The sequence below is a fragment of the Galeopterus variegatus genome, unplaced genomic scaffold (assembly GCF_000696425.1).
Source record: "Galeopterus variegatus unplaced genomic scaffold, G_variegatus-3.0.2 Scaffold1793, whole genome shotgun sequence".
Lineage (NCBI taxonomy): Eukaryota > Metazoa > Chordata > Mammalia > Dermoptera > Cynocephalidae > Galeopterus > Galeopterus variegatus.
The window spans coordinates 177050-195072 of record NW_007727904.1 but is presented as its reverse complement, the minus strand read 5'-3'; the positions used below and the strand labels follow the sequence as shown (position 1 = coordinate 195072).

General features: G+C 34.6%; 1 protein-coding gene across 6 annotated transcripts in view; it reads right to left on the bottom strand.

Annotated features, from left to right (window-relative positions):
- Window positions 1-18023, bottom strand: part of SENP6 (SUMO1/sentrin specific peptidase 6) — a 110479-nt gene that overhangs the window by 16944 nt on the left and 75512 nt on the right. For all 6 annotated transcript variants that reach the window (XM_008578977.1, XM_008578979.1, XM_008578976.1 and 3 more), the window contains 3 exons: window positions 7330-7449; window positions 6068-6160; window positions 1258-1685 (listed from right to left, as the gene is read on the bottom strand). In XM_008578977.1, coding sequence (XP_008577199.1) covers window positions 1258-1685; window positions 6068-6160; window positions 7330-7449 — 641 coding nt within the window. The remainder of the gene's footprint in view (window positions 1-1257; window positions 1686-6067; window positions 6161-7329; window positions 7450-18023) is intronic.

Here is an 18023-nt window from a genome sequence, read left to right as displayed (position 1 = left end):
TTTTTTTTTTTTTTTTTTTTTTTTTGGGGGGGGGGGGGGGGGGGCGACTAGCTAAAACAGGGATTGAACCCTGGACCTTAGTTTTATCAGCACCATGCTCTAACCAACTAAGCTAACCAGCCAGCCTCCTATCTGCTTGGGTTTTGATTAACTTTTTTTGCTGTATCTACTACATTTTCTTTTTCTGCTTCTTATATCTCTCAAAGGGCGCAAAGATCACCATGCTATGGCTAATGTCAGCTTTATCAACTTAGTATGTCAAACAAATTAAAATACTATTACAAGAGCTCATCAACAGCTTTCTGACTCACTAAAATAGTACAAGCTGGCAGAAGTACCAAGAGCATGTTCAGCAGTTACAATTTTTGATAGGTACCTTCTGAATCCACATTTCTTCTATGTCCCATAACAAATTTTTTCATACAAAGAAAAGGTATTAGACCTATTCATACTGTAGTTTGCAAGGCACCCCCTACCGCATGTTTTATGAAGTAGAATATTTTACTTGTGGGTCAAAGAGGATATTAATTATATAATTGAAAATATCAAATTTAAGAATTTAAACAGAAACTTTAAATTCCTATAACAGGTGCTAGAATTATGTAACTGACTTATGGAAATGACTCATAGAAAAAAATCAATTAGAGCTGAAGGAAAATAAAAAAGCAGAGGTTGGACCAGTGCCCCTCTTCCCATTAAAAACACTGAAGAAGAGTAAAGAATGAAGAATAAAGTTTTAAATGGAATGTCAACAACTATTTTGGAGGAGAATGTTTTAATTACTGACTCAGGCCACTTGATTTCAATTTACCAATCTGTAAACTGAAAAGACTAAACTAAATTTGTTATAGATCTAAGACTATGCAACTATGGTTTATGCTGAATATAGTAAATTTCCTAAGAAATAAAAATAAATCCAGGTTCCTACAAATGGAAAATGTAAACCTTGTACTATAATTTCAAAACTGCATTCTCTAGGGGTAAGGAAAAGAGACTGACAGCAAAGGGGCACAAGAGGATTTCTTTGAGTGATGAAAAGGTTCTAAATTTTGGCTGTGATAATGATTACATGACTGTATACATTTATCAAAGTTCATTGATCTATTCATACACCGAACATTCATAGGTATTCATAATACTCATACAGTGAATATTATTTTAAGTAAATTATAATTCAATAAACCCAACTTTAAAAACTGTTTAATCCTTTAAAAATCTAATTTATTCTGAATTATTTCAAAACATTTAGATACACACCTGGATGGTGCATAGAACTTGAACACTCATTCTGCAGGCCATTCTCACTTTTGGTTTTATCAACTTTCTGGCATGTAGATTTTCCTTTATTAGATTCTTCATTTTCACTTGCAGACTGATTTATTTTTTTCGCACTACATTTCACAGTGCATATGTTTCTCCGATAACTAGGGTCACTTTCTTCTTGTCCAGCACTTGAGTCAGTTACAGCTATGCAATGCTTTTTGTTTAGCATCTTCTTAATTACAGGCTTGGCAGAAGAGTTTTGTGAACAACTGTCCATTTCACTGGCTGAAGGAGAAGAAATACAACTGTCCTCTACAGTCGAACATTTTTGTATGACTGCATTTTCATGGTAATGAGGATTAGGTTCATACTTTGGTTTTTCCAAACCAGGGAAACAAACAACAGCCAAAAACCAGTGTGCACTGTAAAAAACAAATGAAATTACTAAATATATTATTAGAAAAGTTTGTTTAGTTGGCAATAAATATCAATTGAAATGTCTTTTCTAAAGCTTTTATGAACACGTTTACTAAAAATGCTCAAGTTTTTCAATTCTACAATTAATCCACTTCTTTATATGATCACTGATTTCAATACAATTATACAGAATACAAAATTGAATTATGTCTATTCAAAAATAACAAAAATTTTTTAAAAGGCTAGTCAAGCAAAGCAGTGGAACTGGAAAAGGAAGAGAACAAAGAAATCTGTAAATAGCTGTGACCAATTAGTTGTAAACATCACTGCACCTGGACTGCCAAAAATAATGTAATTTTTGTTAGAATTACGTAGCCTGCATTTACTTTTGCAAATAATCCTTTGGACATTTTCTTGTTTTTGATTCATTGCTATTTCAGGCAATTAGTCACTTTGCAATTTGTTGTTCCCATTTGCCTTCCCTTTGCCCTCATTATATAAAACTACCTAGCCTCAAGATAAAAGTGTCTTCAGAAGTCTGATTAGACTGTAATTTTCAATATTTTCTCAGTATTGTGTATATATTTTGTTTCTTTTTTTTTACTTTTCTGTGTCTGTGCTCTTATTATTAAGAAGGTAGGGAGGGCTTAATATTGAAAACATGTATATATAATCTCGTTTCACACTACACTAAAATACATTAAATACACTAAAAGGAAATACATCTAATACATTAAAAGGAAATACATCTAATCTAGTCATTATTACAAAATTTCAAGTACGAATAAAGAGTTTCAGCTATCAAGTAAGAAGCTATATAGTCTCAGCTAATATTCATTAAACTAATACATTTTTTTAAGGGTCTACTATTTTGCTAGGCACAGTTCTATGTGCTCGGATACAATGAATAGCCTATAGTTGTCAGAAAGCTTATTTATTAGCCATGTGTTGGGGTATTCAATAAATATTTGCCAAGTGAAAAAAAGAACATCTTGACATGGATAAAAATCATTATTCCACATTCTCATTTCTGCAAAATGTTAGATTATCCCAAGGTAGTACTAAGAAACAGCACTATCTATCTCTTCATCGGATAGCATCCAGTACAAAGGTCATAAATGCTGGCATCATCCTCAGTACTATAAAGGCCAGATGGATGAATGCTTCTCTCCTGTTCTTAATTATTAATACTCAGTATCCTAGGGGCTTAGGTCAGACTAGAGTAGTAGAAAGAGAACACCAACATCCTCATTTCATCAACTCTAAGATACAACTGACCGTAAGTCACATCTCAATTTTAGAAATATTAAAATGTGAAAAAAATATATTTTAAAAATTGATAAAATACAGGATAATGCAGAGATTCTCAACCTACAGCTGTAAGTCTATCACAGTTTTTAACATTTCTTAGCTATGGCAATATGCATAAGCTACAAAATTTCTGATGCCTCACCTAAAAACTAGGAAAAATTCTTTTTTTTTTTTTTTGGTCTTCCTGAAAGGAGAAAGCTGAATCAGATGGTCATTTCCAATGTCTAAGAGCCAGGGTTTTGCTTTTATGATTCCTCATAATAGCAGATACATTAACTTTAAATCACTAGTAGGAGAAGAGGCTAAAACAGGCAATTTCACTTTTTTGGGGGAGGCTGGCCATTATGGGGATCTGAACCCATGCCCTCAGTGTTATAAGGCTGTGCTCTAACCAACTGAGCAAACCAGCCAGTACCCTCTCACTTATCTTGAGACAGATTAGATTCAAGTATCTAATTTGTGCTCCTTGGCAATTACTGTTACAATTTTTAACAAATAGCTTATAAACTTAAGTTTAAAGAAAATTACCACCACCAGAAATATTAAAAATAAAATAGATGACAAATATATGGCAGCCTACCTAATCAGTGAACGTAAATTTTTGTGGCTTTTCCTTTTCAAAAAAACAAAAACAAGAACAAAACCAGCTTTCTTGATTTGGAGGCTATTTTTTCATGTAAAAAATTCCCTCTCACAGAATCCTTTACTGGCCCTACATTTTTGTTCTTTTTTTATGTCTCACCAAGAAAACTGGATGCATTGGTAATAGCTTCCATCCACAGATATATAGTGACCAAGAGGGAGGAGGTACCTCTATCCCTAATTGTGTGTACCTCAAAATATATTTCTATTTTAAAATTTTATAGTTCATTTCTGACAAATGGCTTTCTTCCTTTTCAGCCCATAGGCAGCTCCCATGTTACTGTATATTTGATAAATCAGTGTCAAGAAACCCTATTTTTAGGATAAAAAAAGAGACTAAAATTAATTAGTGTTAAACTTAACTTTAAATTTTATCATGATGTTGCTCTTAATTTTTCTTATCTTTTTACTCTTTTGTGCATCTACTGTCTTGTTCCATCTTTCACTCCTACTATTATTTATTCATATCTTTTTTCTTTTTTTAGTCTTGATGAATTTTGCCAGGACTTGATTAATTTGACTCATTTTCAAAAGAAATCTTTGTGGATCTTTCTAAAGTATCTTTTGTTTTGTATTTCATTAACATTCACTCTTCTTTATTATTTCACTACTGACAATTTCATTTTGTTTACTTTGTTTTTATTTTGCTGACTTTTATATCACACACTTAGCTCTTTTTTTTGCTTTGCTTTTCTTACTTAAAAATTTAATGCTATAAAGTTGCTTTTAAGTAGACAACTTTAGCTGTATACAACACATTTGGATCAAGTATTTTTGTTATCATTAAATATTAGCATTTAAAATTTCCATTATAATTTAATTTTTCACATATGAGTCTTGTAGTTACTTTTGCTAAATTTCCTAATTGCATGTTTTGCTGTTTTAATTTTTTTTTGTTTTTTTTAATTGATTTATGAGTTAACTATTGTAGTCAGAGACTACACTATGATATAAATTATTTGAATATCATTAAAATCTTCAAAAAAATTTTTATTATGATACTATAATTTAAAATATATATATAGCTTTGAAGAAGTTGTGTTTTATAGATATAACTATTGTTTTGACATAGCCTGCCTATCTTTGATTAGGTTAGAGAGCACAGGACGCATGATTAAAAAATGATTTTAAACTAACAGAGTTTGGCTGTACTGTTAAGTGAATTTCCTATTTGTAGTGAGAAAGAAAAAGAGCACATTCAGAAGCTAGTCCGGCACAGCTAGGCATATTAGACATAAAAAAAAAAATACTCCCAGAATACCAACACTGGACAAGGTTACTCTGCGAGCATGATAAAATGTAAAGCCATTTCATAATTTGTCTTAGCAGAGAAAAAAAAATGCAACAGAGGAAAAAAAAGAAAAAGAAAAAAGAAAAACAGGTCTAACCCCCAAAATACTAAACATTGCTGTGAGTGAATGATACTTCTTTATCTAAGCAAACCACCACTACATCTTACATCCTCCACTAAACCACCAAACCAAAGCCCAAATTCTGTTTTAGGTTCTTTCAAACATCCTTTTACTGAAAGGCCCCAGGGTTGCCAATGGTGTATGTTCCCCCTTGATGCAAGTAATAAACCAAGTTGTCCAACTACAGTAATAAACCAATGACTGTATTCCTGGTGGTCTTTGGCTGGAGGGAATAGGAAAACAACAAAGAAATTTTAAAAACTCTCAAGTCTTTTTTTTTTCCCTTTTGTCTTTTTTACTGACCGGCAACGGGATCGCAACCCTCGGTGTTGCGCTCGCAGCACGCTCAGCCAGTGAGCGGGAACTGGTCTCCACATGGGATCCAAACCCTCGGCGGGAGTGCCGCCGCGCTCCCAAGCGGCGCACTCTCCAGTGCGCCACCGGGCCGGCCCAAAACTCTCAAGTCTTAATTGTATAAAAATACTATCCCACATATCAATGCCTCTGTACTCACTGCGGAAGAACAATACACAATATTTAAGCACCTCCATTTACTTAGAAAATTGCTTCAAGTAAGTTAGCATGGTTTTCAATTTCAGCAAATGGAATAAATCTAACCATCTTTTCTCCTTTTTGATAAAGAGCAAAAGTGTGTTTTAAACTAAAGACTCAAATTCTTCTATATGACCTAGTCATCTTTCTGTACAAAGTAACCTTTTCTATGGAATATTTAATAGACCACAAGCATCAGTGTTTTTTGTTTTTTTAAAACAGCTTTATTCCACAATGACCAATCAAATGAAATTGGAAAGGTATCTTACTTAGTGTTTGCAAAATTCACTGTCTTACATGACTCACTGGGACACTGCATTAATTTTCATAAACCAGGCAGTACAAAATATAAATATATACAACAAATTTCAGAAAGAAGTTTTAAAATGGATAAATTCTTCACTTCATGATCACTTAAAAAAAACAAACAAACCTGCTATCACATTTACATAAAGTAAATTCTTACTCACGCTTCATTAAGGGGTACAAAAATAAAATCCTTCTCAAAAATATCTACATGCCGGGTCCATGTTTTTACTCTCCCATGTCGCTTTTGCTGTATTCTGTAGGAAAGAGATAAACTATAATTTCCTGAAATGTCTCTAGTGCTTCAGTTTATATGCAGTGATTTATAAATTATGAAGATTCAGATGTAACAGCTCAAACAAATGTGTAAGATAAGATGGTTTAACAAGATGAGAAGAGAAAACAGAGTATCTTAGATAGAACTAGGATGGAACAGCCTATAATTGAATTTGGAGGACAAAGAAATTAATTCCTGCTACGACATCCTAGGTGTTCCAGTGCTTGTCTTGTCTGGACTTCTCTATTATTTTTATTACTGCAGAACTATATTGTGAAGTGTATCAAGAGCATGACTTATGGCAACTGGGGAGAAGAGAGCAAAAAAAGTGAACATTATTCAATGGTACATGAGGCAGGACAGATTATACGCAATGGTCAAAATCAATGACTTATCATCAACTCAAAGATAGAAAATTAGGAACTGCTGAAATAGTAGAAAATATTATTTATAATATGCACAGCAGCCATTAATTCAAGACATTTAACAGTAGTTATGAAAAAAATGTAGCAACTCTTATGTGTATCTTTTGACCAATTACCAGCAAGTATTAGAGGTGGATGACATGACTATATGGAAAGAAATTATAAACAAAACAACTCAGGCCTAATATTTTTAGGTATTAGGCCTAAAAATAGTATTTCTTTAACTTGTTTGAGCTTATTAAAAGTACAGATTCACAGGTTTCTCTCTTATATATTATGAATGAAATACCTAGGGTAAAACAGAGTACTAAGAATTTTTTTAAAAAAACCAACAGTCATATTTGAGAAACACTGTTCTAGGTATTAGACTCAGAACATTTATAAATTCCAGGTATTCTGGAGATATGGGAATATTATGAATTATATTAATTTTGCAAACTGATAACAGAATTAAAGGATGTTACCCTAATGCAAGGAAATGATTTTTTTAAACAAAATTATACCCCCCAACTAGTGTGAGGTTAGTTTAATGCAGCTGAACACAAACATGTGAAGAATGAAAATGAGTTTGACTGATTTGGCATGTCCCGTTCCTGGCCACAGAACTTAAAAAATAAGCACATGAATGCAGAGATTTGTGTTTTCCTTCAAACAAGTGATTTTTTACTAGGTTAAACTTGTGTGACTTACTGTATCTGTTACACATTTGCAGAGTTTGACTTACGACAGATTAGTTGTTTCATGATTTCTCCTCTCTCTCTGATTAAGGCGTTTGTAGAAAAAAGAACTGAATATATGAATTCGGTCAGCTTCTTCTTTCTTCAATTTTTCAAGCACCAAATATCTATTTCATACAAAAATAATTCCAAATAATGAATGTAACAGTTCACTTTATACTAATAAAACAGATAGTTAAGCAATGACCAAATATCTATTCAGCCACCATCAATTTCTATTACTTAGAACTGAAAGAAGTTACTAGCAAAGTTTATTTCATATTCTAGACAATGATTATCTTCTGGTAATAAAAAGTGATATTTGAGAGTAAAATTATGACTTGAAAAATACAATGCTTTAATACAAGGGCACTTTCTAATCAGGAGTAAAGTCAGCATATGTCCACACAAAAATCTGTACATGAACATTCACAGCATCATTATTCATAAAAGCCAAACAGCATAAATGACAGAAATGCTCATCAGCTGGTGAATGGAAAAATACAATGTGGCATATCCATGTAATGGAATATTATTCAGCAATAAAAATAAATGTGCTGATACATATGATAACAGAAAAACTTTGAAAACATTATGTCAAATGAAAGAAGCTAGTCAGAGAAGACCACATATTGTATGATTCCATTTATATAAAATGTCCAGAATATGCAAATCCATAGAGACAGAGAGGAGACTGGTGGTTGCTTAGGGCTGGGGTCAGGGTTGGAGGGAAATGGGGAGTGACTGCTTGTGGGTACTGGATTCCTTTTTGGGGTAATAAAAATGTTCTACTGCAGTGATTGTTACACAACTTCTGAATATACTAAAAACCACTGAAATGTACACTTTAAATGGGTGAACTGGATGAAATATGAATATACCTCAATAAAGCCATTATCTTTATGTATTATTTCTTTTTAAGCAGTTTAATTAATAAACCACGAAGACCCAGCCATATGTTACTTTTTTATTAAAACAGAAAAGAAAAAACTAGTACAGTAGTGTGATTCTAACAATGACTCTCTAAAGTGATCTTATATCAGTTGAATTTTCCCTTGCCTGTGAACCAACCCAGTGATCCCTCCCCTGGTAAGGCTGTGCCACCACCGCCACAAACCTCCCAAGCATAGATTGCTGAGTCACTCACAGACATAGCAAAAGTGAGTTACAGCTGAAGAAACTACACTACTGCATCCATCCTGAACAATGCCACTGTTCTCTATATTTGCAGGTAAAAATCTTTCCCCATGATAAAACCACTGTACGAAACTCAAAGTGGTGATGGTTCCACCAGATGAACAAATATCAACACAGGGAAACAAGAAAGAAAAAAATGAGGTAATGTGATAGCAGAAAAACAAAATAATGCTCCAGGAACTGATCCCAAAGAATCAGAAATTGCCAATTTGCTGAAAAAAGAATTCAAATTAATGATCTCAAAGATACTCACTGAAACACAAAAGACTACAAATGGTTCAAATAAATCAGAAAAACAATTCACAATCTGAATGAGAAATTCACCGGAGGTAGAACAGAAACCTTGGAATTTAAGAATTCATTGAATGAAATAAAAAAAATACATGAGAGTCTCAACAACAGAATAGATCAAGCAGAAGAAAGAATTTCTGCTCTTGAAGATAGCAGTTTTGAAATAACACAGGGAGACCAAAAGAAAAAAGAATGAACAAAGCTTACAAGATCTATGGGATTCTATTAAGTGAACAAATATTAAAATTACAGGCAATCCAGAAGAAAAAAACAAAAAAGATATTGAAAACCTATTTAATGAAATAAGAGCTGAAAACTTCCTTCATCTTGGGAAAGATATGCACATCCAAATCCAGGAAGCTCAAAGGTCCTCAAATAGATTCAACCCAAATAGGTCATGTCCAAGACACACCACAGTCAAACTATCCAAGGTTAAACAGAAAGAGAGAATTCTAAAAACAGCAAAAGAAAAACATCAAGTCACATGTAAGGGAATCTCCATTAGACTAAGAGCAGATTTCTCAGAAGAAACCTTATAAGCCAGAAGAGAATAGGATGATATATTCAAAGTACTGGAAGAAAAAAACCTGCCAGCCAAGAATACTATCCCCAGCAAAGCTAGCCTTCAGAAACCAAGGAGAAATAAAGTCTCGGACAAGCAAAAATTAAGGGAATTCATTACCACCAGACCAGCCTTACAAGAAATGCTTAGGGGAATCCCACATCGAGAAGAGAAAGAACAATAACAAGCATCATGAAAATACCAGAAAATATAAAACTTACTGGTAGAGTAGATACACAAATTAGAAAGAGAAAGGAACCAAACCCTATCAATACAGAAGAGTACCAAACCACAAGGATAAACAGTAAGAGAGGAAGAAAGGAACAAAGGATACACAAAACAATCAGAAAACAGCTAATAGAATGACAGGAGTAAGATCTCACATATCAATAATAACCAAAAATATAAGTGGATTAAATGACAATTAAGACACAGACTGTCTGAATGGATTTTAAAAAGTGACCCATTTATGTGTTGCCTACAAGAAACACACCTTACCTAAAAAGATGCATATACACTAAAAGTGAAGGGATGGAAAAAAATATTCCAAGCAAATGGAAAACAAAAGCAAGAAGGCGTAGCAATACTTATATCAGATAAAATAGACTTTAAATCAAAATCTATACTAAGAGACAAAGGGCAGTATATAATGATAAAGTGATCAATACAGCAAGAGGGTATAACAATTATAAATACTTATGAACCCAATGCCAGAGCATTCAACAGATCATTGGGACAGAAAATCAACAAGGAAACATAAGATTTAAATTAACCACAGACCAGATGGACCTAACGGACATATACAGAGCATTTCATCCAACAGCTGCAGAATACACATTCTTTGCATTAATACATGGAATATTGCCAGGATTCATATGTTAGGCGATAAAATAAGTCTCAACAAGTTAAAAAAACAACAAAAAACCCCCAAACACATCAAGTATTTCTTCTGACCATGATGGAATAAAACTAGAAATCAATAACAAAGGGAACTTCTGAAACTACACAAATACATGGAAATTAAACAACATGCTCTTGAATGACCAATGGGTCAAAGAAAAGATTAAAAAGGAAATAAAATAAAATTCTTGAAATTAATGAAGACAGAAATACAACATACCAAAACCGATGGGATACAGCAAAGGCAGTATTAAGAGGTAAGTTTACAGCACTAAATGCCTACATCAAAAGAATAGAAAAATTTCAAGTAAATAGCTTAACAATTTGCCTCAAGGAACTAGAAAAGCAAGAACTAAACCCAAAATAAGTAGAAGAAAAGAAATAATAAAAATCAGAGCAGAAATAAATGAAATAGACTAAAAATATAATACAAAGGATTACTCAAGTGAAAAGTTGGTTCTTTGAAAAGATAAACAAACCATTTAGCCAGAATAACTAAGAAAAAAAAAAAAGAGAAATGAGCCACATAAATAAAATCAGAAATGCAAAGGAGACATTACAACTGATACCACCAAAATACAGGATCTTCGGAGACCACTATGCACTATATGCCAATAAATATGAAAACCTAGAGGAAATGGACAAATTACTGGATACATATGACCTACCAAGACTGAACCAAGAAAAACCTAAACAGATTGATAACAATTAACAATATTGAATCAGAAATAAAGTCTCCCAACAAAGAAAAGCCCAGGACCAGATGACTTTACTGCTGAATTCTACAAAACACAAAAGAAGAACTAATACCAATACTTCTTAAACTATTTCAAAAAATGGAAGTGGATGGAATTCTTCCAAACTCATACTAAGAGGCCAGCATTACCCTGATACCAAAACCAGGCAAGGACACAACAAAAAAAGAAAGCTACATGCCGATATCTCTAATGAACATAGATGCAGAAATCTTCAGTACAGTACTCACAAACAAAATCCAACAGCACATCAAAAAGATTATACACCATGATCAAGTGGCATTTATCCCAGGGGTACAAGGATGGTTCAACACACACAAATCAATAAATGTAATACATAACATCAACAGAATGAAAGAAAAAAAAACATACTGATCATCTCGATAGATGCAGAAAAAGCATTTAATAAAATTCAACATCCCTTCATGATACTCTCAACAAATTAGGTATACAAAGTATCTTAATACAGTAAAGGCTATATATGACAAGCCAAGAGCTAACATCATACTGAACGGCAAAAAGCCAAAAGCTTCCCCATAAGAACTGCAACAAGACAAGGCTGCCTACTCTCACCAATTTTATTCAACATAGTCCTGGAAGTCCCAGCCAGAGCAATTAGGCAATAGAAAGAAATAAAGGGCATCCAAATTGCAAAAGAAGAAGTCATGTTGTCTCTGTTTGTAGATAACATGATTTTATATAGAGAGAGACCTAAAGACTCTATTAAAAAACTCCTAGACCTGATAAACAAATTCAGTAAAGTTGCAGGATACAAAGTCAACATACATAAATCAGTAGCATTTCTATACACCAACAATGAACTTGTAGATAAAGAAATCAAGAAATCTATTCCATTCACAATAGCAACAACAACAACAAAATCTAGGAATAAATTTAACCAAGGAGCTGAAAAATCTCTACAATGAAAAGTATAAAGAAATTAAAGGAGAGACAAAAAAATGGAAAGACATTCCATGCTTCTGGATTGAAAGAATCAATATTGTCAAAATGACCATACTACCCAAAGCTATCTACAGATTCAATATAATCTCCATCAAACTACCAATGACATATTTCACATATACAGAAAAAAACAATTCAAAATTCATGCTGAATAAGATACCATGAATAACCAAAGCAATCCTGAGCAAAAAGACCAAAGCAAGGGGTGGTATCACACTGACTTCAAAATACACTACAAAGCTATAGTAATCAAAACAGCATGGTACTGGCACAAAAACAGAAACAAAGACCAATGGAACAGAATGGAGAATATGAAAATAAATTCACGTACCTACAGCCAACTCATTTTTGACAAAGCAGCCAAGAACACACTGGGAAAAGGACAGCCTCTTAATAAATGGTGCTGGGAAGATTGGAGATCCATATGCAGAAGAATGAAACTAGGCCCCATTTCTCACCATATACCAAAACAACTCAAAAGAGATTAAAGACTTAAATGTAAGACCCAAAACTATAAAACTTCTAAATGGAAACATAGGGGAAACACTTCAGGACATAGATCTGGGCAAAGATTTTATGAGTAATACTTCAGAAGCACAGGTTAGAAAAGCAAAAATTAACAAATGGGATTACATCAAACTAAAAAGTTTCTGCACAGCAAAGGAAACAATCAACAGGGCAAAAACACAGCCTGCAGAATGGAAAGAAATATTTGCAAACTATGCATCTGATCAGTGATTAATATCCAGAATATACAGAGAACGCAAATAACTCAAAAGTGAAAAAAAAAAAAATCTGATTTAAAAATGGGAAAAAAGGGCCGGCCTGGTGGCGCACTGTAGCAGTGCGGCGCTCCCGCCGAGGGTTCGGATCCCACATACAGACCGGCCGCTCACTGGCTGAGCGAGGTGCGGGCGCAACACCGAGGGTTGCGATCCCATTGCTGGTCCCGGTCCGGTACGGGCGCGACACTGAGGGTTGCGATCCGTTGCCGGTCACGAAAAAAGACAAAAATGAGAAAAAAAAAAAAAAAAAGGGAAAAAGGACTGAATAGATATCTTTCAAAAGAAGACATACCAATGGCCAATAGGCATATGAAAAACGCTCAACAACACTAATTGTCAGAGAAATGCAAATCAAAACCACAATGAGATATCACCTCATCCCACTTAGAACAGCTATTATCAAAAAGACACAAAATCGCAAATGCTGATGAGGATGTGAAGGGGAACTCATATACTGTTGGTGGAAATGTAAATTGTTACAGCCATTATGGAAAACAGTATGGAGGTTACTCAAACAACTACAAATAGAACTATCATATGATCCAGTAATCCCACAACTGGGTTTATATCCAAAGGAATGGAAATCAAGAAGTCAAGGGATAGCAGGACTCACATGTTTACTGCGATTCTATTCAAGACAGCCAAGAGTTGGAACCAACCTAAATGTCCTTCAATGAATGATTGGATAAAGAAAATGTGGTATAGGGCCGGCCCGGTGGCGCACTGGATAGTGCGCCGCTTGGGAAGCGCGGCGGCGCTCCCGTCCGAGGGTTTGGATCCCACGTACAGACCGGCTCCCGCTCACTGGCTGAGCGAGGCGCGGGAGCAACGCCGAGGCTTGCGATCCCGTCGCCAGTCCCCGGTCCGGTACGGGGGCAACACTGAGGGTTGCGATCCGTTGCCGGACACGGAAAAAAGACAAAAAGACAAAAAAAAAAAAAAAGAAAATGTGGTATATATAAACAATGGAATACTACTCAACCATAAAAAAAGAATGAAATTCTGTCATTAGCAGCAATACGGATGAGCTTGGAGAAAATTATATTAAGTAAAATAAGTCAGGAACAGAGAGAGAAATAACACATGTTCTCACTCATATGTGGAAGCCAAGAAAATTGATCTCACAGAAGTAGAGAGTAGAACAACAGTTACTGGAGACTGCTGGGGGGAGAAGGAAGGGTAAGAGGGGACGGGGAGAAAGTAGTCAGTAGAAGGAAAATAGAGAGAGAGAAGAATGAGATTTAGTGTTCTATAGTAACATGTGAAGACTACAGTTTACAACAAAGTACTGTGTATCTTTGAATAGCTAGTTGAGATGATGCTGAATGTTCCTAACAGAAAGAAGTGTCAAATGTTTAAGGTGGTATATATATTAAGTATCCTGATATGATCATTGCACACAGTGTGAATGTACCCAAATGTCATACTGTACTCCATAAATATATACAATTATTATGGGTCCCTTAAGAAAAATAGAGAGAGAGAGAAAAAGAAATAGCAGAATAGTGGTTAACATAAGCAGGGAAGGGCAGTGGGGGTTGGGCTATAGAAATATTGGTAGACCACTACAGTGTTAACAAAGTTACAGTTAGATACTAAGAATAAGTTCTTGTGCTCTAGTGTGACAATAGCTAATAATATTGCATTGTATATTTCAACAGAGCCAGAAAAGAGTTATAACAAAGAAATAATAAATGTTTGGGTGATAGATATGCTAACTATTCTGATTAGAATATTATACAACATATGCATATATGAAACAACAAATTGTTCCCCATAAACAAGTACAATGAAAAAAAAATTAAATATAAAGACTCAAGCAGGTTAAAAGTAAAGGGGTGATGAAACACTTTATCATGCAAATGCAAATCAAAGGAAAGCTGGAGTAGTTATATTCATTTTGAACAAAGTAGACAAAGACAAGGAAGATTATCAAGAATAAAGGGGGCATTTACATAACGATAAAGGGGTCAATTATACAAGAAGACATAAATGTACATGTGCCCGACAATAGCTTCAAAATACACGTGGCCAAAACTGATAAAGATTTGAAAGGAGAAATAGACAAATTCATAATTATAGCTGGAGATTTCAACAACCATTTCTCAACAATTAGTAGAATGAGTAGGCAGATCAATAAGAATAAAGATGACACGAATAGCACTATCAATCAACTTGGCCTAATTGACACCTATTGAAGAACAGCAATGTTGTTCTTCAGGCTTTTCAAAGTAGCTTGGTTTGTTAACGTAGCATATATTAGAACTGAGGGATAAACTTTTTAAGAACTAAGGTAAAAACACAAAATTTACCATTTTAACTAGTTCTGAGTGTATAGTTCAGTAGTGTAAAGTATATTTACACTATTACGAAATACATCTCCAGAAAGTTTTCATCTTTCAAAACTGAAACTCTACATCCATTGAACAACTCTCCTTTACTCCTCCTCCCTCCAGCTCCTGGCAATCACCAATTCTACTTTCTGTTTCTATTAATTTACTACTTCAGATACTTCATATAAGTGGAATCATATAGTATTGTCTTTTTGTGACTGACTTATTTCACTTAGGACAATGACTTCAAGGTTCATCCATGTTTAGTATGTGACAAGATTTCCTTCCCTTCTGAAGGATAAATACTATTTATATACCACATTTTGTTCATCCATTCATCCATCAATGACACGAGTTGCTTCCACATTTTGGCTATTGTCAATAATGCTGCTAAGAACATGGATGTAGGAATATCTTCTTGAGTCCCTGCTTTTAATTCTTATGGATTTTTACCCAGAAGTGGGATTACTAGATCATGTAGTAGTTCTATTTTTAATTTTTTGAGGAGAACCTCCATATTGTTTTCCATAGTGGCTGCTCTGTTTTACAGTCCTACCAACAGTGCACAAGGGTTCCAATATCTCCATATCCTCAACTATACCTGTTATTTTCTGTTCTTTGTTTTTTTGTTTTTAATATAGTAGCCATCCCAATGGGTATGAGGTAATATTGCACTATGGTTTTGATTTGCATTTCTCTGATAATTAATCATGTTGAGCATCTTTTCATAAGGTTTTATCCATTTGTATGAAATAACAGCTTTTGACTTAGCTATGAAGAAATTTGAATTTATCCCTGAATGTGCGTTAGGTCTCAAAGCAGTCTTGCAAAGTAAGGCATTTATTTTTTTTGTCTTTTTTTTTTTGTTTTGTTTTTCGTGTCCGGCAACGGATCGCAACCCTCAGTGTCGCGCCCGTACCGGACCGGGACCAGCAACAGGATCGCAACCCTCGGTGTTGCGCCCACACCTCGCTCAGCCAGTGAGCGGGAACCGGTCTGTATGTGGGATCCAAACCCTCGGCGGGAGCGCCGTCGCGCTCCCAAGCGGCGCACTATAGCAGTGTGCCACCAGGCCGGCCCCAAAGTAAGGCATTTAAAATCTAAGGCAGTTTCTCTTGTCAGAGAGTATGTGACACATTTTATCTCACTGAAACATACTCCATTACCATTTAATCTTCAACAACAACAACAAAACAGTGCCCTTGAAAAGTTAATCTAAATAGGAATATATTATCTTGATGTTGAGTAGATCCTGTTGGTTGATAGTACTGTTGAATTCTTCTATATCCTTGTTGACTTTCTTTCCAGTTCTGATTGTTGAGAGGCAGTTACTAAAGTCTCCAATTATATCTATGGATTTGTCTGTTTCTCTTTTCAGGTGTATCAGTTTCTGCTTCATATATTTTATGGCTCTGTTGTATGACACATATACATTTAGGACTGCTAGGTTTTCTTGGTGGATTACTCCTTTCTCATTATATAGGGCTATTCTCTATCCCTGGTAATTTTCTTTGCTGAGAAGTTTATTTATCAAATGTTAGTACAGTCATTCCTGCCTTCTTTTGACTAAAATTTGTGTGTTCTACATTTTTTCCATCCATTTCCTTTAAATCTATATATATCATCTTTGAAGACAGTTTTGAAGTGAGGTTCTTGTAGACAAGACATTCTTGAAGACAGTTAACTGATTCTTTCCTCTGTCTTCTCCATTCTGCTATCCAGCCCATCCACTGAAATTTTTATTTTGGTTTTTGTATTTTTCATTCTAAAATTTCCATTTGTTTCTTCTTTGTATCTTTTCATGTTTTCATGTGTTTTACAAGTGGTCACTGTTTTTTAAAGCATTTTTAGGATGAATGCTTTAAAATATGTCAGATAATTCTGACATTTACTTGTGCCTTCTCGTTGACATCTACTTATTTTCTTTTCTCATTCAGTTTGAGATCTTTCTGATTCTTGGTGAGACATGTGATTTTCAACTGAAATCTGAACATTTTGAGTGTTATGTTATATGATGACTCTGTCTTCTTTAATTCTTGTGTTTTATCAGGCTTCCTGTAGCACCAAGCTCCAGTGGGTGAAGTTGGATGCCCCATTATTATTGCCAGGTGAGGGTAGAAGTATAGGATCTCTACTAGGCCTCCACTGAAACTGGAGGAGTAGGAACTTCTTGTTACTGATGGGTGGGTGCGGGAGGCACCCCAACAGGTCTCCACTGAAACCATCTCCACTGAAGGAGATAAGTAACTTGTTACTCCTAGGGACTGAGGCACAGGTCCAGAGGCTCTACACTTAGTTAGTGCCAACATCATTTAGCAGGTCTTACGAGCAAGAAAACCAGGAGTTGTCTGGCACCCATTTCTTTTCTTAATATCAATTTAATCAGTCCTGGAGTCCTTCTAATCCTATACCCTAAACAACTCTACCCTGTAAAACACCTCATCATTTCCTCTTCGCTCCAAATAAAATGCCTTAAGTAGGCTTCTTAAACCACCTTAATACTTGTAAATCACCTTTCATCTAGACTTCCACAATGCACATTGCAGTCAAAATGGTCTTAAGGAAATTCAATTATTATATCACTTCTCTAATGAAAACTTCATTCTTTTTAACAATATACCCCCCCCAATTGCTTTTAATCCATATTTGTGTGCCCTACAAGGCCATAAACTTCTACCATTGCTTTAATCCCATATTTGTGTTCTCTACAAGACCATAAACTTCTAACACAGACTTGGCACACAGCTGGCACTTGGTGAACATTTCTTAAAGGAAATGAGTGAACTCATACTTTTGAACTTGCTCAACAAATTATTACCTAGCCTAGGGTAGTAACAATTTTCTAAAGGCTTAAAACACCATAAAAATAACAACATAATAAGCTACTATTTCTGAACCCTGTATGTGTCAGGCACT